This window comes from Etheostoma cragini, chromosome 15, assembly GCF_013103735.1.
Source record: "Etheostoma cragini isolate CJK2018 chromosome 15, CSU_Ecrag_1.0, whole genome shotgun sequence".
NCBI lineage: Eukaryota > Metazoa > Chordata > Actinopteri > Perciformes > Percidae > Etheostoma > Etheostoma cragini.
In genome coordinates this window covers 13,795,110-13,811,247 of record NC_048421.1, presented here as the reverse complement: position 1 = coordinate 13,811,247, position 16,138 = coordinate 13,795,110, and the positions used below count along the sequence as shown (strand labels likewise).

Sequence of the window (16,138 nt, the reverse complement as noted above, 5' to 3'; positions counted from 1 at the left end):
TGTGAATTTGGTGACTACACAACATTGAACACGAGTAGGAAGAATGATTATGTTGGAATGTTGAACGTAGTTGAAGTTGGAGTGATGAAATAATGTGTAAAGACACTGTAATCCTCAGCCATGCCTGCGGGAATGCTCCCTGACTCTACATCAGAGGGCTGACACTCACGACAGTGCAACTGTCAATTATTGCAGCCCTGCCCTGAGTGGGAAGCTACATTCAGAGCAACAGGCAATACTACGCAAGCTGTCAAGACATCTCACTGAAGTGGCAGCTGATACAGGAACCAAATGAGTCTTTTGATTATCACACATCTTTTGTTGTGTTACGGTCAACTGGAGGTGAAAGAAACATGTAGTCATTAGATATTAACGTTGTAGAAGTGATATTTGGTTTTGGCATATTTGGATTTCTGTCCTCATACAGGTTCATGAGTAGTAAGATTGAGATTGAAGTTGTTCTCAATTTTTTAGCTTAACTTTTTTGCTCTATGGTTTTGTTTTTTTAAATAAGGTTTTTGCATTAAAGCAGTCTTTCTATGTTCTGGAAACAAATGCACCAAGTCCCTTTTAACGTGTGCAATAATAATGTGACACAGTAAATAAAATATGCCCTTAAGCTTGTTTAAATACAACACAACAGCTGATGTACATTGCCAAATCATTATTTTTTAAACAGTTACTGAGGAAAAGAGTTGATGTCAAGACAGAACAAAGATGAGACGATAGAGCTGACAAGTAAAGAGAAAAAAAAGCTGAAATTTAAGAGATTTGTCTCATCTATGCTTTGTTTTCATTGCCTGTATGGTGTAACAAAAGGTGAAATTGGCTAGATTTAAAGACAGAAAACAGATGCCAGGGCAGATCGATAAAGAAACAACTAACAACTCTGGGCTCAGCAGGATAGCAGCTCCAGCACTAATCACAGAACAGGCAAGTAGGGAGGAAGTCTGTTGTCTGTCCCCTTCTACATATTTTCGATTTCAAATCAAATTAGATGCAGATTTAGTCAGTGAGCAGACACCAGAAGCTTGAAAGTGAAGTTCCAACAGTCACCCAGAGAGAAGCAGTAAAGAAAGAAAATAGAGCATGCTGCTTCAGAGCAGGAATCTGCACAGCAGGTGTGAGCAAAGAACCTGGATCGATGCTGGGCTGAAAGATGACGGCTTGGGTGGTACCGGTGGCTTCTTGGTCTCTGAGGTCGGACTGCCTGTCGTCTTTACAGGAGTGCTTTTGGTGGTTGTCTCAGTGTAGAGCTGCCCTGCAGTTGGATGGCCACTGATCTCTATCAAGGTGTTCTCCAGCTCACGAATAGTCTCCTCCAAGCTGTCCAGCCTCATGTAGGTGCTGCATCGAATATCTTCTCTTGTTTTTCTTTGGGTCTCGTTGGATAGACTGTCCAAAGAGCTAGATGAACCACTGGACTTAAGAGTAATGTTTCTTGATTTCTGCTGTAACTCAGGAATCTTAATTTCAGTGTTGTGCTGAAGTGTCAGCACTCGATCCCCCGTCTCTATCCCTCTTCTCAGAGCCTCTAACAGAAAGCTCTGCTGGCCCGAGGGGAAGGAAGATTTTATTCTGGGTTTGGGCACAGGCTTGGATGACTCCAAAAGGGAATACAGCAGCCTGTAGGCATCCCTGACAGTTTTTTCCTCTCGGAGTAGTACTAGGAGAGGCCGGCCAGTCAGCTGATCCTCAGGGACTTCATTAGTCTGTGGTGAGACAATCAGGATCTGCAGAGCTTCTCCGATAGTCGTGCAGAGCTCCATGGCCTCAACGGGAGACACCACCCTCACCTCCAGCTCTGTCAACAGCAGAGCAACTTCCTGTTTTAACTCCATGTCATCTTTAAAACAATGATTCTCCTGCTGAGAAGTGCTTCCAAATGAATCCTTTTCTTTTGAAAATGTAGTCTGGTTGATGGTGTGGTGAGTAGTCCAGTCTCGGGATGGACTCTCTTCTACAGGGTTGTTCGCTGAATCTCTGACCGGATCCTCTAAGGCAGTCGGCGAAGCTGGCAAACACTCTGTCAACATGATGTGGGGAACAGGAGACAAGCGCCTTCCCTATAAATAAGTAAAGAACTTGCAGTTTAAATTTAAACACAATGAACTGCTCTTAGCTTTAGCACAATCCAACAACTTTCCGTTAGTGATCACTGGAGACTCTGACAACCAAAAGAAAGAACAGTTCCTGTTTAAGTATCAGTATCTTAACATGTGTGTGCTCCTAACTGTTGCAACTGATGTGCTACCTGTGTGGTCTGCCACATGCAGCTCTCGCTTAAGTCTAGAGCAGTCCAGTAAGGCACAGTTAACGTTTGACACACGTTTTTACTGCTGGTCACACACAGTTACTCACGCTCTCACACACAAAAACACACCACATCAACTGTAATCCCACATCAAAAAAACACTCACAAAGACTGTCCTTGTGTGGTTGTGAAGGACTGATGCATTCTTTACAAATAAACTCAAAGTGCATTAGGTTTGTGTCCAAAGTGCAATGTGCCAAGGATGCTTTCTGAGGCAAAGTGTGCATTGTATGTTGTTGTTGTTTTTGTTTATTTTGTGCAAAGATAAACCTGCATTAATCAATATTCTCAATTTTCACATTATATCAAATAAAGAAGATAAGGAAAGATGTTAAATGTTAAAAGCATGCCAGAATCACAGAAAAATTACCACCCAAGTATTCTAGCCACAATGACTATTTAAGCATCTTTAGCTAATTGTATTGGGTTTTACAGCACATTTGCTTTATGGTTGAAGCTCAAAACTATTATCAACACGGGCAGCTAAATTTCTAGCAAAAAAACAAAACAAAAAAAACTCTGTATGCGCTACCTGCACATAAACAGACAGACAAAATTTGCTGATAATAATTAGCTAATGAAGAAAGTTGAGCAGGGGATATTTTCTTCGGGGAGATCAAACCAGAGGGAATATAGATTTTACATTCATGTAGTGGTGAGAAACACACGTCTCAAGATGGAGGATGGATGTGGCTGGAGGCTGAGCAGTAGATGGTGGTTTCTGTCAGTGGTGGAGGGGTCAAGAGGAAAAAAGGCTTAAGAGGGCAGCAATCCACAGCACTCAGAGAGTTACCTCAGTGTCTGAGGCCTCAGAAGGCCACAGGTCCAGTCTGCTGGGGGGTACACTTTTCCTGCTGCAAGGGCTAACAGGCAAGGCAAGGGGAGAGGGAAGAGCGAGCCTGAGCGGGGCTCTCTCAAACAGCTGGAGAGGGGAAAGGCAGGTTCAAAAGCTGTCATAAAATGTAGAATAAAAACTCAACAGCCACTGAATAATCAAAAATCTGTTTTGTTGACTTTGTGTTCCCTGAAATTTCAGGGAAGCCAGCTCAAACACAGTCCAAGAAGCCATCAGGGTCCATCTGTCTGGCTGTGATCTGTGAGCCCTGGGTGATGATGTGTGTGACTGAGCAGTATGTGATCTTTGGGCTCTCCCAGTGCCAGGGGCAGGGGGACATATGGCACCTGCTGCTTGAACATGTGGTAATGATGGGGAGCATGTCTGCTTGTGAGAATGTGTGCGCGCAAAAGCCAGTAGCAGATTGTGGATGTAACATAAATAATAAAAAGAGAGCAGTTTTCTAAGCCATTAAACAACAGCCTATTAAGTATATGATGAACATAACACACAACCCATGTTTCAGTTTACCTCCAATTCGGCAGCAATTCTTTCCTCCTCTCCTTCCTCCTTGTCCCCAGAGGCGAGTGTGGGGGGTGTTGACGCAGGACGGGGGTTTTCAGACAAGGTCCTCCTCAGTTTTACATGAGGCTTCTGACCTTCGGTCTCTTCAGATTCAGACTTCTACAATCGCAAATACACAACAAGGCTTTTAACACATTGGAAGCAAGGCTCCAATGCTTGCAGCTTCAACATGTATTGATCTCACAAGAACATTGTTTAGGTCTACAAAACAATAGATCGGCACAAATAACCTTCTTTCTAAATGGGAATACTAATGTGTTAAAATTTACATTTGAGGAACATCCCTGGGAAATTAAAAGACCTATTTGACAATTTCCTTATTTAATGGAACAATCCTTACTTTCTGTGATGCACATTTATATTACAAATGTAATCTGAATTATCTCTGTCTTACCTTTATACTTTTCCCAGGAATGAGGGGCTCTCCGCTGCGGCTGGTTATGCCTGGAGAAGACGGGAAACTGCGTCTAGGTGGTGGTGGAGGAGGAGACTTGGAGGGTTTTTCTGTGCGATACCGCGGCACTGTCAACTCATCTGGAAAAGGAAGTAATTCAGGCATCTTGGGAGAGGACTCATACAGCGACAGTGGCATTACGGTGAAATCAAGACAAGCTATGAGGCAATTGCAGACATTACATAATGTGTAGTTTGTAAAACCTGCTTTACTCAATAGTAAATTTTGAGTGACGTATTCGTTTTATAAAACTAACGGTCTTAGAATCTATATGTATATCCAGTTTTGATATTTTTCCTGTTTCATTTCACTGTAGGGAACACATTCTTAAGTAAAACTGATGACCTGCAGGGTTTGTAAAACTATTTAAACACTAATTGGAATAATTTTAAAATATATAACGGTTACCCTGAAATCTACTTTTCTTAGCTCTCAAAAAGATGACAATTTGTAGTGGCAATGTTTTCGCTTGATAATGATTGTAACTGATTGCAGACTGTTTTACTGAACTCTCCATCTCACCAGAGCCACGCCTGGATCCTCCCTCTTTCCCAGAGAGCTTGTGCTGGGGCTTGCTGACGCGGTGCTCTTGGGTTCCTACCCCACTTTGGGGGATCTGGGAAGATGGTGTGTTAGAGGAGGGCTTGATTTGCTTGGCAGCAAAGTCCAGGTCTGGAATAGCTTTTAATAACTCAGCCTGGGTCTCTTCCAGCAACCGGTTGATGTCCTGGGCACTGTACTGGGTCAGACTGGCACGCTTCTCCTCCCAGTCCCGCTCTGCTGCCTGTGAAGTGCAGACACTGATCTAAACACTATATAAACATACAGCCAATGTAAGGTTGCAGAACTGGTGGGACTATGATGTGACATGATCTGTAATGCAGACTATGTGAGCAGTGAAACCAAAGAAGAAGATGAAAACAGAAATAAATCCTACCAGTCGGACCTCCACGGATAAAGCTTTGTCAGCTAAAGCACGGCGTTCCAGCTCCTCCAGGGCTTTGCCTTTGTGAGGAACAGGAGGATGATTGTCCTTGTGGGGGCCAGACAGGTTCCCGTGGCCACGGCTGAGGCTGGAGTGGGGGCTCCAGTTGGACAGGCTGTTGCCGCCCCCAAGGTCATTGATGGTGAGTGGTGGGCTAGTGGTGAGGTCAAAGTCTGAAAACTTTCGCAAGTCGTCGTGCTTTGATGAAGGAATAGAAAAGTCCTCCTGCTTCTTCCACACTCCGTTATTTGCTTGTCTGGTAAAAGATTGAAGATGAATTCTTTAATGAATCTTTTTAAATGTAACACAAACAAGAACATGAATACTCCATCACCTGAAGTGAAAACAAGTGTTGCTGAATGCCCCAAAACTTTTTTTTTCAAAGCTCAAAACACTGTGAAGGGTACAAACCTCTGCCAATACTTAATAATTCTCAAATTATCTCTCTTTTACCCACAAAGACAAGAGGATAACAATAATTTGATAAGCTTGTTTGATCAGTGAGGTTAATTAAACTGTGGGTGCTTTTTGGACACAAGGCTGATTAGATAGAAATATAGACGTGTCATGAATGAAAGATAGAGGACAAAATGCCTGGAGGCACACTCATCATAACATTAAAAAGTATTTATTCATGTGCCTGAAAAGAGCCTTTAATAGGGTGTTACCCATAAAACCAAGTTGTCTCATTAATACTAGCTGCTTGAATGAATGTTTCAAGACACTTTTTTTTCTACCTGAATTATGATTTTAAAGTGTTTATATATGCGTTTTGGCCTTTCCTTTGTGTTATACATCTTTTTTGTGCTCGTTATAGATTTACAAAGGGAAAAAGCCCAAAGTCCATTCCAAAGGAATTTACCGTCTCCAACAGAAAACACTGTTCACAAACTGCTCTCAACAGCTCTATTGAAGTCCAGACTTTACTTCCGTGACAAACGTGTGTTACAAAGTGACGAACGTGCGTCTCTTTGTAACACATGTTATAATGCTTGCCTAGCTGCCAGCTATGCACACCTTCATACTCTGCTTCTGACTGGGTAGTTGTCCTTACCTAGCTACTGTGCATGTGTGACTCCCAACAAAGATAGAACAGAAGTGTGATGCCTCACTCGGTAACTAAAACAGAGGCTCAACACAAAGGGTGAAAAGAGGAGCTGCAGCAATGTGCAAACACAAATATATATATTTTTTATTAAACCATGTAAACCTATTCTGATAATAATACAATTATGAACCTCAAAATGAGCATAATATGAGCACTTTAAAACATTGCTCTGGCCCTGAACTTTAGCTTAAAGTAGTAAATGTTTACTGGTGGAAATCTCTGATCCGATTCTACAGCAATATCTAGTCAATTTTCCATGCTTTTTTCCGCTGACACACAAACAAAGAGGGGTGAAAACACAATCGCTCTGGCAGAGGTACAAATGAAAAAGCCTTCCTTTAATTGATTTACCAATGGGTACGTTTTTTCGTGTCAGCTAATACCCGACATGTTTCACTACATAGCACCATGGAATAATTTAGCCCACAAATAAATTTCTATCAGTATTTATAGAATTATTTAAAACTTTTCCATCTCCAAGTCTTGGAGATGGAATGTAAGACTTGTGTAGGAGTTCACACGAGTTATATTTACATTTAGCTTCTTTAATTCAACATAAATTGGCTTTCCTTAACTAGCATATAAAGCACTGCTGAATTGTTGCTCTTAGTCGGAGAAGGTTCATACTTGCGCATGGTGGCAAGAGTGTCAGTTATAGTCTTGCAGCGTTTTAAAAGGGCATCAAGTCTGTGTGGCTCTTCTTTCAGGAATTTGACAGCCTCCACCTCCACCCTGAGCACCACACGCATCTTACTCTGCAGGCCTGGGAACTGATCTGCAGGAGAAAGGAGAGAGGTCAAACAGGAAGCCAACCATGTTCCCCTCAAACAAATCAATTCCACTTGAAAGTCTTTTTGGTAATCAAGAAAAAACACACTGAACTAGTGTAAATGGTCAGGGAGTTCATTAAAACAATGACCAATCTGAGATTAATTAATTGTTAGACAGAATGACTGTGGGTGACTTTAAGGTCCAATGTGTAGAAATGTCTCCCGTCTAGGGTTGAGATCATATATCGCAATAATCTATCCCGCGCCATGAAGTTTAAAGTATAAATTACAGCCACAGTAGCCTTCACGCTTCAAAAACCCAGTCTTTTGTTCTTTTCAAAATTCTTTTTCTTTTTCTGGGTGAATAAGAAGACTCCTGTTTTTGAAATTTGGATTGTAAATACGTGTGGTCCTTCATGTTTCCTTCTTCAAACCATTAGTAGATCAGCAGCACCTGTGAGTTTATCATGTGACAGTGAAAACGTAAAAGGAGGAGCAGTATATCCTGTTTGTCCCTTACCAGCTAACGTATTTAAAGATGGCACATGAATATGGAGCGTCTGTCCCAGTTCATGCAAATGGAAATAGTAAATTTCAAGCAAATATGAATAATTGGAATAGATGGTGGTGGTAAATATTAATGGTAAAGGACAAGTTTGTGAACGTTCAACACAAATTTTGATAACAAACAACTAAACAAGTTACACACTGGACCTTTTAGGATAACCAGTGCCTTGGTGAGTAATTATCCACTGAAGGCATTTTAAACTGTGTTTTCTGTTACGTGCCTGTGCACAAAATGTGAAATGCGCCAGCATGACTCACTTTTCAGTTCTGTGAGTGTTTCTCCCAGCTTTCTCAGAACAGTGGCCTTCTCTTCCAGCTCTTGCACTGTCACCAGCTTGTGGTTGACAGACGAGTCCTTCTGGATCTCCTCCACTGACTTCTCCAGGTCACTGACATGGAACAGACAAAAGGCTGAACACCAAGGAGTCCTCTGCTACACCTGCATTTTACTGAATATTTCTCGCAGAATAATGCAATTTAAGTTTCAGGAAAAAATAAATTCCACCAATAAACTGTCTCTCAATCAACTGGCAGCAAGACCAACGGTTCTGGACAGCTGAAGTGGAGGAGTGTGGATGGGTACTCAGAAGTTTTGAAACAAGTGAGATGAGAATTAAATGTGCATTTTCTCAGCTCTAATATTGAGTGTGTGTCTTGTCTGTCCAGACTTACTCAAATAAATCAGCCTTAAGTTATTTAATGAATGAAAGTTCCATGTATAATTAACTGGAATAAATTGGCCATTAGCCAGGCTGAAAAAACGACATTGATTAGCGGAGATCATCTTAACAGTACAACCAATTAGTTTGCAATCAAAATGCCGCTCAGAGTGAGATTCAGGAACTCTTGTGCCGCTCACAGAGAGATCCAGGACATATTACTGCAGAACATTTCCACATAATATGAGACAGAAGCAAGTTATCAGATTATAAAAATCTCAAGGTAGCTCGCTGCTCTGGTTTTGCAGTCACTTCAATTAGTTGCCAGACCGTCTCATACGTCAAATCTTAATAAGCATCTTGCTCTATGCCGGGCTTAATTACAGTTACAATTTCATCCTATCACTGTGTCACCCTGTGAGTCATCTCATTATGAAAAAAAAAGATATGAACTTTGTCATATTTGAAGCAATTATGAAATATGTAATGTAGGATTATTTTAAACAAGATGACTGTCAACTGTAAACAAAAAAAAATCATTAATATTAATGCTAGATCCATCACAAATGCATATAGTCTTCTTTTAATAACTAATATTTGGATTATTTCTGATTTATAAAAACTAAAGATTTTAATGCGAGGACAATTGTATCCTTTTACTGACTGGAGCTGCTGGATGATGAGCTCCTCCTCGTTGAGGTACTTGAGTCTCTCCTCCTCCACCAGGAGGCGCTGTCTCTGTAGAGGATCCTCCTGTTTCCTCAAGGCATCGGCCACACGCAAGTTTAGCTCCGCTTCTGTCCGCTTCAACAGAGTTCGCACTGAATCCTGGTTCTCCATCTGTGCACACACACATAAACACACACACACACACACACACACACACACGTTACATATAAATGTATTGCTCTCACTTCAGCAGGGGCAGGGCATGTTGTACACTCAGCGACTATTTGGAAATGAATTGTATTAATATTAGCCTTGCTAGCCTCATGAGACTAGTTTCTTGAAGATGTGAAATAAGCTAATGCTGCCTTAGCAGCATAACAACAGCACAACAAGGAGGTAAATTGCATTTGTCTAAGGCTTTTTGATACGGACCTTAGCGATTTACATCAATTACACATTTTGTCTTACCCTATCCTTGAGAGGGCAAGCTGTGGCTTCTTTACCTTTTTGCCTTGTTATGCCAGAAGAACATTTTCCACTATTCTTGACTGCTTATGTGTTTTTCAGTGATTGCTTGTGAGTCTTTAATTAGCCTTAAAAGCATGGCCAGATGCAGATGCATTTCCTTCTGTGGTGTGTGTGTTTCAACTCTTGCAAACACATACGTTTCTCCTAACAGAAAAAGCCGAGATGCCCTGAGGAGAACAAAGGCTGTCAATGAAAGAAGCACCTAGTGTGAACTGAGCTCCCTCTCCGTGTTATGAATGGAATATTTTTACAGGACTACAGCATGTAATACAATTCCCTGAGATGAAAACACCTGGTAAGCAAGACAAATCAATAATTGATCAGCCTTATGTTCCAGGAAGTGAAACAAGACAACAATATCACTACCATTTGCAATTACACAGTATTCCCCATTATACTACCAATGATGCTGCAGATGGATAAGGCCAAATTCAGGGCATATGAGTTTAAAAAAATATAAAGAAAGAAAAATACATTTTTAGATATGTTCTTTTCTTGCAGCACTGTGCTGCCTCTCTCCCAGTTGCTTCTTTCTCCTGCACAGTCCCTCTGTATATTTCATGAGCCAATGAGCCATGTCAAATTTAAGCCGGTGGCCATCAACATGGGCAACAATATGGGTCCAGGTGCACAGGTCACACTTGGAAACACATACAGGTAAAAAAGGCAAAATTGTCCTCTCTGGGTACAGTACAGCCTCTGTTTTTTGGCTCTCTGTCTCAGACAGTTCAATAAGTCCTTTTGAATGCTGTCAAGGAACAAATAAAAGCCACTCCTATTGCTCTTCCTATCTCTTTCCCCCTGCAAGAGACTTAAAGGTCCCATGACATGGTGCTCTCTGGATGCTTTTATACAGACCTTAGTGGTCCCCTTATACCATATCTGAAGTCTCTTTTCCAAAATTCAGCCTTGGTGCAGAATTACAGCCACTAGAGCCATTCCAAAAATGAGCTTTCCTTAGTGTGTGCCATTTCTGAGTCGTTAGCTTAAGGAGGGGGGGGGGGGGGGGCATTGGGGGACCATAGGCAGGCCGGGGGAACTCCTATTAATGTTAAAAAACTATAAATTTCCACCTCATCATCTCTTCCTGCATCGCTGGTATCTGAGATAAATGGGATAAATGAGGACATCATCTCCGCATTTCCGTTAATCCTTTGTTGTGGCATTTCATTACTGCATCTATTGTGAAATTTTGTATCTCTGTAGAATACCTTGCCATGTGAACTGAGCTTTTATCTTCCACTCATTCTATTTCATTATTAATTCTCAAAAGGCACAATGCCCTCAATGTGTCATGCAGCACAGATATGTGAACCTGCAGGTGTTATTTTCTGTAGGTATGGTATTGAAGTAAAGATCAAAAAACATCAAAACCACTGTTCCTGCATACAGTGCATGTGTGCATGTGTGTTGAAATACTGTTTTGTGTACATTCAACATCACAAACATGTTAGATAACTGCTGAATGTAGAAAATAACAGAAATAAAATATTGAAGACTAATTTATCTGTTTTCTACAACTTTGTGGCAATCTGTGGAACAAAAGCAAACCACATGTAGAGTGCATGATGTGGTCTTACATTCTGTATAACTTGTTTGTCAACAGTGAGATAAGATGGCCCTTGCAAAAAATAGGTCTTAGTACGTCATTTAGACCAATACAATTATTGTTATTTGATTCATTGAAAATGAGTTATCGCTAAATATTGTCAGCGAAACACCAGCTGGTGATATAAAGTGCAATCTGAGTAAACAAGCATTTTTTGTGTTTTTTAAATGGATTATCTGGATGGATATACTATATACCTGTATCTTGCGTAGCTGGCCAAGCTGTTTGCGCAGGTCGGTGGCGTTTTGCTGCAGGCCATGCAGGTGGAGCTGCATCTGCAAGCGGCCGGCAAAGTTCACCGGGGTTGTGTTAGAAGGTGGCGGCGGCATCAGAGCTAGAGGTGCTGACGGTGTATGAGCTGCCAATCACAGAGCAGAACATGGGGGGTCACCAGGAGTTCATTGGGAAACAAATTAGTTAGTTTGTTGGGCTGTGCTTTGTGAGATTTGAAGTCAGCTGGCAGGATACAGTACAAACTGTAACACACACACCGCACACAGGCCTAAAGAAATGTACATATATAGAAAATCTGGGCACACATGCACACACTGAAACAAATACAGTGTGTGAATACAAAAAATGTGCCATATTCACAAAACTAAAAGCCCACTGGGAGAAATGTAAGCTCATGCTATTAGTAACCCATGTAGAAGTGCAATTAGTCTATTTAGTAGTGACACACAGGGGGATAACCATGCTCTTATCTTAACACAGGGCTTTGTGAGTATGGCCATTGAGTCCCCAGCTATTCACACACACACACACACACACACACTTACAAAAGGAGAGCCTAGTCTGTGACAAAACAGCCTTCTGAAATTCCCAAAGGAAAAACCAAGCACAAAGTAGAGACAGAGACAGGACGAGGGGGTCCACTCTCTAGGAAACCAGCCAGGAGGAAAACGTGAGGATAGACACCGCCGGCTACCCAGCAACAACACACACCCGTACAGAGAGTCATGGGAGATGTCTGATCTGAGAAATAAAAAGGGCGATAGAATAGGAGATGGCAACTACCTTTCTGTTTCAGTCGTCCTGCTGGAATATAGAAAGAGTGAGCAAGTTACAGAGAAATTAAGGATAATAGAGAGACAATGAGGAAGAGGAAAGTCTTAAAAGTTCATATTTACAGAATGATGATCCTGGAGAGATGTTTTATTGACTATACTAGAGAATATGATTACAGTGATGGCTTAGTCTTTTGGCCCTATATCAATTTGTGAGGAAGCTTTAAAGACTACTGTGTCCTTGCACTGGCTTTGTGTAGGTCTGGCCACAGAAAAGGTTTGTTTGTGCCAAAACTGCGCTACAAAATTAGGGACATAGGGGAAAAAATGACAGAAAGGGGAATTAGAGGAATTGAAGAAATGTAGGCTGATAAAATGATGTTCAGAAATGTTTCAGTATGTATTAGGCTACACTTGAAACAATTCCTATCACTGTTTCAAATTCTGTGCTGACAAATATAATATATATAAAAATATATTTGTAAGCTAAGGTCTGAAATTGTGAGAATGTCCCTTAAACATAACAATTCTATATCCATGCATCCAGTATAGTGATAGTAAAAAATGACAAAAGTAAACCTTCCAAATACTTAAGCTGTCTGTCTTATTACCTTGTCAAGAAGGTTATGTTGACAGTTTAGTATGTTTGTTCTTAGAAGGTATACATTTCCATTTTTTATCAAAGCTTTTATCACCATGTTCCTCCCTGCTTCCTGTATTTGTGCTCAGTGATTGGACAATACTCCAAGCATTGGACTTTTACTTTAAAGTCATGCAATGGCTCCAAACCAAAGTAATTCTCTAAAATCCATTTGACTAGCAATTTGTTTTTAGCTGTGTTTTTAAATGAATGAGTCATTTGGAATGACAATCGTCAAGGTCAGAGAAAGACAAAGATAGTGAAACAAAAAAGAAAGAGATGAATGATTGAGCCGGTTTGGTTTGGTTAAAAAACAAAAAGGTGTTTGTCTGTTTAGTTTGGTTTATTTTGGCTGGTGTGAAAGCTGTCAATCAAACTTTGATGTAGACTAAACAACAGGACTGAGACAGCATGAAAAGGGGGGGTCTTGGTGTGTTTCTGAGTGAACTCTGTTGCGGTTTGTTTGTAGTCTGAAAGCCAATGGACCAACCACAGAATTAATTGTAAGTATTTTGTGTGATTTTAACATGATTTCAAACTGAGAGGGCAGAATTTTCCCACATGGGTCCTGATGATGCAGGATGACAACTGCCAAAACGGACCAATGAATGAGGGACCGGTCAGTCTGTATAACTGTATGTTTACAGCTCTGGCTTTGTTAGTTAAAAAGCCAGTGTGAACAGAAACAGGACCAAAACTAAAACTCAACAGCCTATAATCTTTTTCTCCTGGACTGGGTCAAATGGACTAAACTACAAATGTAAAAAGCCCTTAAAATAACCAACTCAACAACTCTTAACTGAACCAAGCAGGACCATTGTGAGAGCATTCTCAAATTTGGATACATTTGTCGTAAACCAGGAGGTCACCATCAGTGCTTGTTTGTGTCCATTATCCTCTTTAAATTGCGGTGCATTGTTTTCAGGAAGATTAAAGCGTAAAATAATTCCTGAACAGATCCGCACAGCAGTGGTGCTCGTAACAAGGTGGCAATTACGCTGCTGCACTCACTTCCAGTGGCGGAGCCGTCACTGTTGGTTTCGGTCTTCTCGCTGGAAGAGAAAGGTAATGGCCGTGAGAACTCCGTCCCTTGGTCCGGAGGGCAGCCCGCCATCATGCAGAGACGCAGCAGGCCGCATCTGAGGATCAACGGCCACAGGGCAAGGCAATTACAGTGCTAACGCTAACAGCACTACTACTGGACACTATCAGACTGATTACTACCAAGTTATCTTCTTGTTAATGAGCCCCTGTTGTGTTCATGAGACTACAGTGCCATAACAACAATGTTCCATGTAAATGAGGAACTCAAAATCTACTCAAAAAACACATCTCTATGTATCAATGAATAAATCAATAGCACTGTGCTGTGTAGCTAATATTTAGTGCTCTGTGCGTGTGCTGTGCTCACACAAAGTAAAGTACCACTTCACTATTTTCTATGGAGCTGATAATGGCTGTGATAATAGCCTGCTCCTGTCGATGGTGCTCCATACGTGTCAGACCTGAAGCTGTATCTGTGAGTTTTGGAGGGTTAATGGGGTATAATGGAGGGGCTTACGTGCTATCACTGTCTGGTGCTCTGGTCAGCACACTCTGGACCAGGCCAGTAAGGCTGGCTATCTGCTTCTCCATTGCCTCCATACGCTCCAGGCGATGATCCCTGCAAAATTAAATACCACAAACCTCTCACCAAACGCTAAACACACAAAGGCGGAGGAACACTTGGATAACGTTAACAAATTAATAAAATAAATTCAACATACAGTGATGTAGAGTAAGCAATGAAACTTTAAAAGTGCATGTAAAGTTGGTTTTAAATATATGCTTCACATTATGTGCGTTACAAGTCACAATCAAAGGTTTAAAACGTAACATAACAAAAAATTCTCCTGATCATCCTGATTAGGATTTTATGAGTGTGGTTTAAAACCAGTGAGAACAAAACTGAGAAAACACAAATACAGAAACCTTTCTTGCAAAATAACCAGTATTTTTGGGGATATTTTGGCAGATGAGGTAGTGTTCACAGGACTCACTCAGAGGGTGGAGCAGAAGCTTTTAAGAAAATGTGTTTTCAGGACCTTCTTTAAACAATACAAAACCTTAATGAAATTCACCACACGGACTCTCACTGACCTGCTGCTGTCGGGGTCCTGTCCAGACATTGAAGAACCAAAGCCAGGCGTGGCCCTGCCGCCCTCCCCAGGCCCAGCTGTCAGACACAGAGGCTCTGAACTGGAGCTGGGCCTCGACTTTGGGCTCTCCACAAACACAGAGGAGGAGGCAGAGTCCTTGCGGAAGGTCTGCCTGACAGGTGAGGCTCTGCTGGGTGAGCTAGAATACGAGTCCCTGTCCCTCAGCTGCATGTCAGGGACTTTCTGCGGGGATGAGGGCGGCATGCGAAAACCCATGCCCAGTGTGGCTGAGGAGTATGTGTCAGCGTAGAGCGAACCTCCAGGCTTGTAGAGGGAGTCCTCCAGGTCCCCTTGAAGAGCGGCGGCTGAGTAGGTGCTGAGAGAGCGCACAGAGCCACGGCGGTACAGGCCACTGGAAACAGGGAAGCTAAAGGGGTCTCCGATGGCAGCTAACGACTGAGTGGAGGCGATGCTGAGGCGGCCCTCGTGCATAAGGCTGTAGGGATCTGCATACAGCCCCTCGCTCTTCATCAGCGCCATATTCTTTGCAGAAACTTCTTCATCAGGCTTGACATCGCGGCGCTCTAGGATGGCGCTGGGCGAGGGAGAGAGGCCTAAGTTGGCACCGTGGCCGGCTGAGGGATGGTGGGGATGTCGGGGCTGTTCATGCTGGGAGTGGGACCCAGTGAAGGATGGAGGACGGCCGCCGCTGTAGGACAGGCGTGAGCGAGATGGAGAACCAGAGGATGCTGAGGCCGTAGAGGAGGGGAGGGTGTTGAGCCGGCGAGTTGGGGAGGAGTCGCGAGACGAGTACACCATGTCCCTCTAAAATAAACAAGCAGAGATGATGGTTACCATGGAGACCTACGGATGAGAGTGCTGTGTTTCCCATGTGTCAGTTTGACATGAAGTTGACTGTGAGCTGACTGACACTAAATAGGCTGTCACTGTCTGTTCATGCCAAGAGAAGATGAATTTCTCAAAAGACCAATTATACATCCAATTGCAGAATTTATTTTTTTAAAATGTTTTTTTTTTTTTTATTAGGCCAATGACAGAACGAAAGAAAAAGGACTGTCTGAAAACCAAATACTTGGTTTTCCCTGTCACATAACTACTTTTGTTGCACTGGTTTTGTTATTTTTATTCCCTTCTTGGCACACTAGCTGACCTTGTCATGCAGCACCTTGTAATACAGAGAATATACTGGAGCATGACGAAGGAATTTGTGTTTCTGAGCCATTATGCCCAGGGACAAATGTATATACTT

At 42.0% G+C, this 16,138-nt stretch overlaps 1 protein-coding gene across 3 annotated transcripts in view; it reads right to left on the bottom strand.

The window, feature by feature from the left end:
• Positions 1-16,138, bottom strand: part of si:ch211-278a6.1 (SRC kinase signaling inhibitor 1) — a 62,063-nt gene that overhangs the window by 10,308 nt on the left and 35,617 nt on the right. For 2 of the 3 annotated variants that reach the window (XM_034893188.1, XM_034893189.1), the window contains exons 7-18: positions 14,870-15,693; positions 14,292-14,393; positions 13,742-13,869; positions 12,101-12,121; positions 11,281-11,441; positions 8,942-9,117; positions 7,877-8,007; positions 6,909-7,056; positions 5,126-5,429; positions 4,711-4,972; positions 4,129-4,268; positions 3,681-3,833 (exon numbers count right to left, since the gene is read on the bottom strand). In XM_034893188.1, coding sequence (XP_034749079.1) covers positions 3,681-3,833; positions 4,129-4,268; positions 4,711-4,972; positions 5,126-5,429; positions 6,909-7,056; positions 7,877-8,007; positions 8,942-9,117; positions 11,281-11,441; positions 12,101-12,121; positions 13,742-13,869; positions 14,292-14,393; positions 14,870-15,693 — 2,550 coding nt within the window. Of the gene's footprint in view, positions 1-1,136; positions 2,067-3,680; positions 3,834-4,128; positions 4,269-4,710; positions 4,973-5,125; positions 5,430-6,908; positions 7,057-7,876; positions 8,008-8,941; positions 9,118-11,280; positions 11,442-12,100; positions 12,122-13,741; positions 13,870-14,291; positions 14,394-14,869; positions 15,694-16,138 lie in introns of all 3 variants that reach the window. The other variant, XM_034893187.1, reaches the window with a different exon arrangement.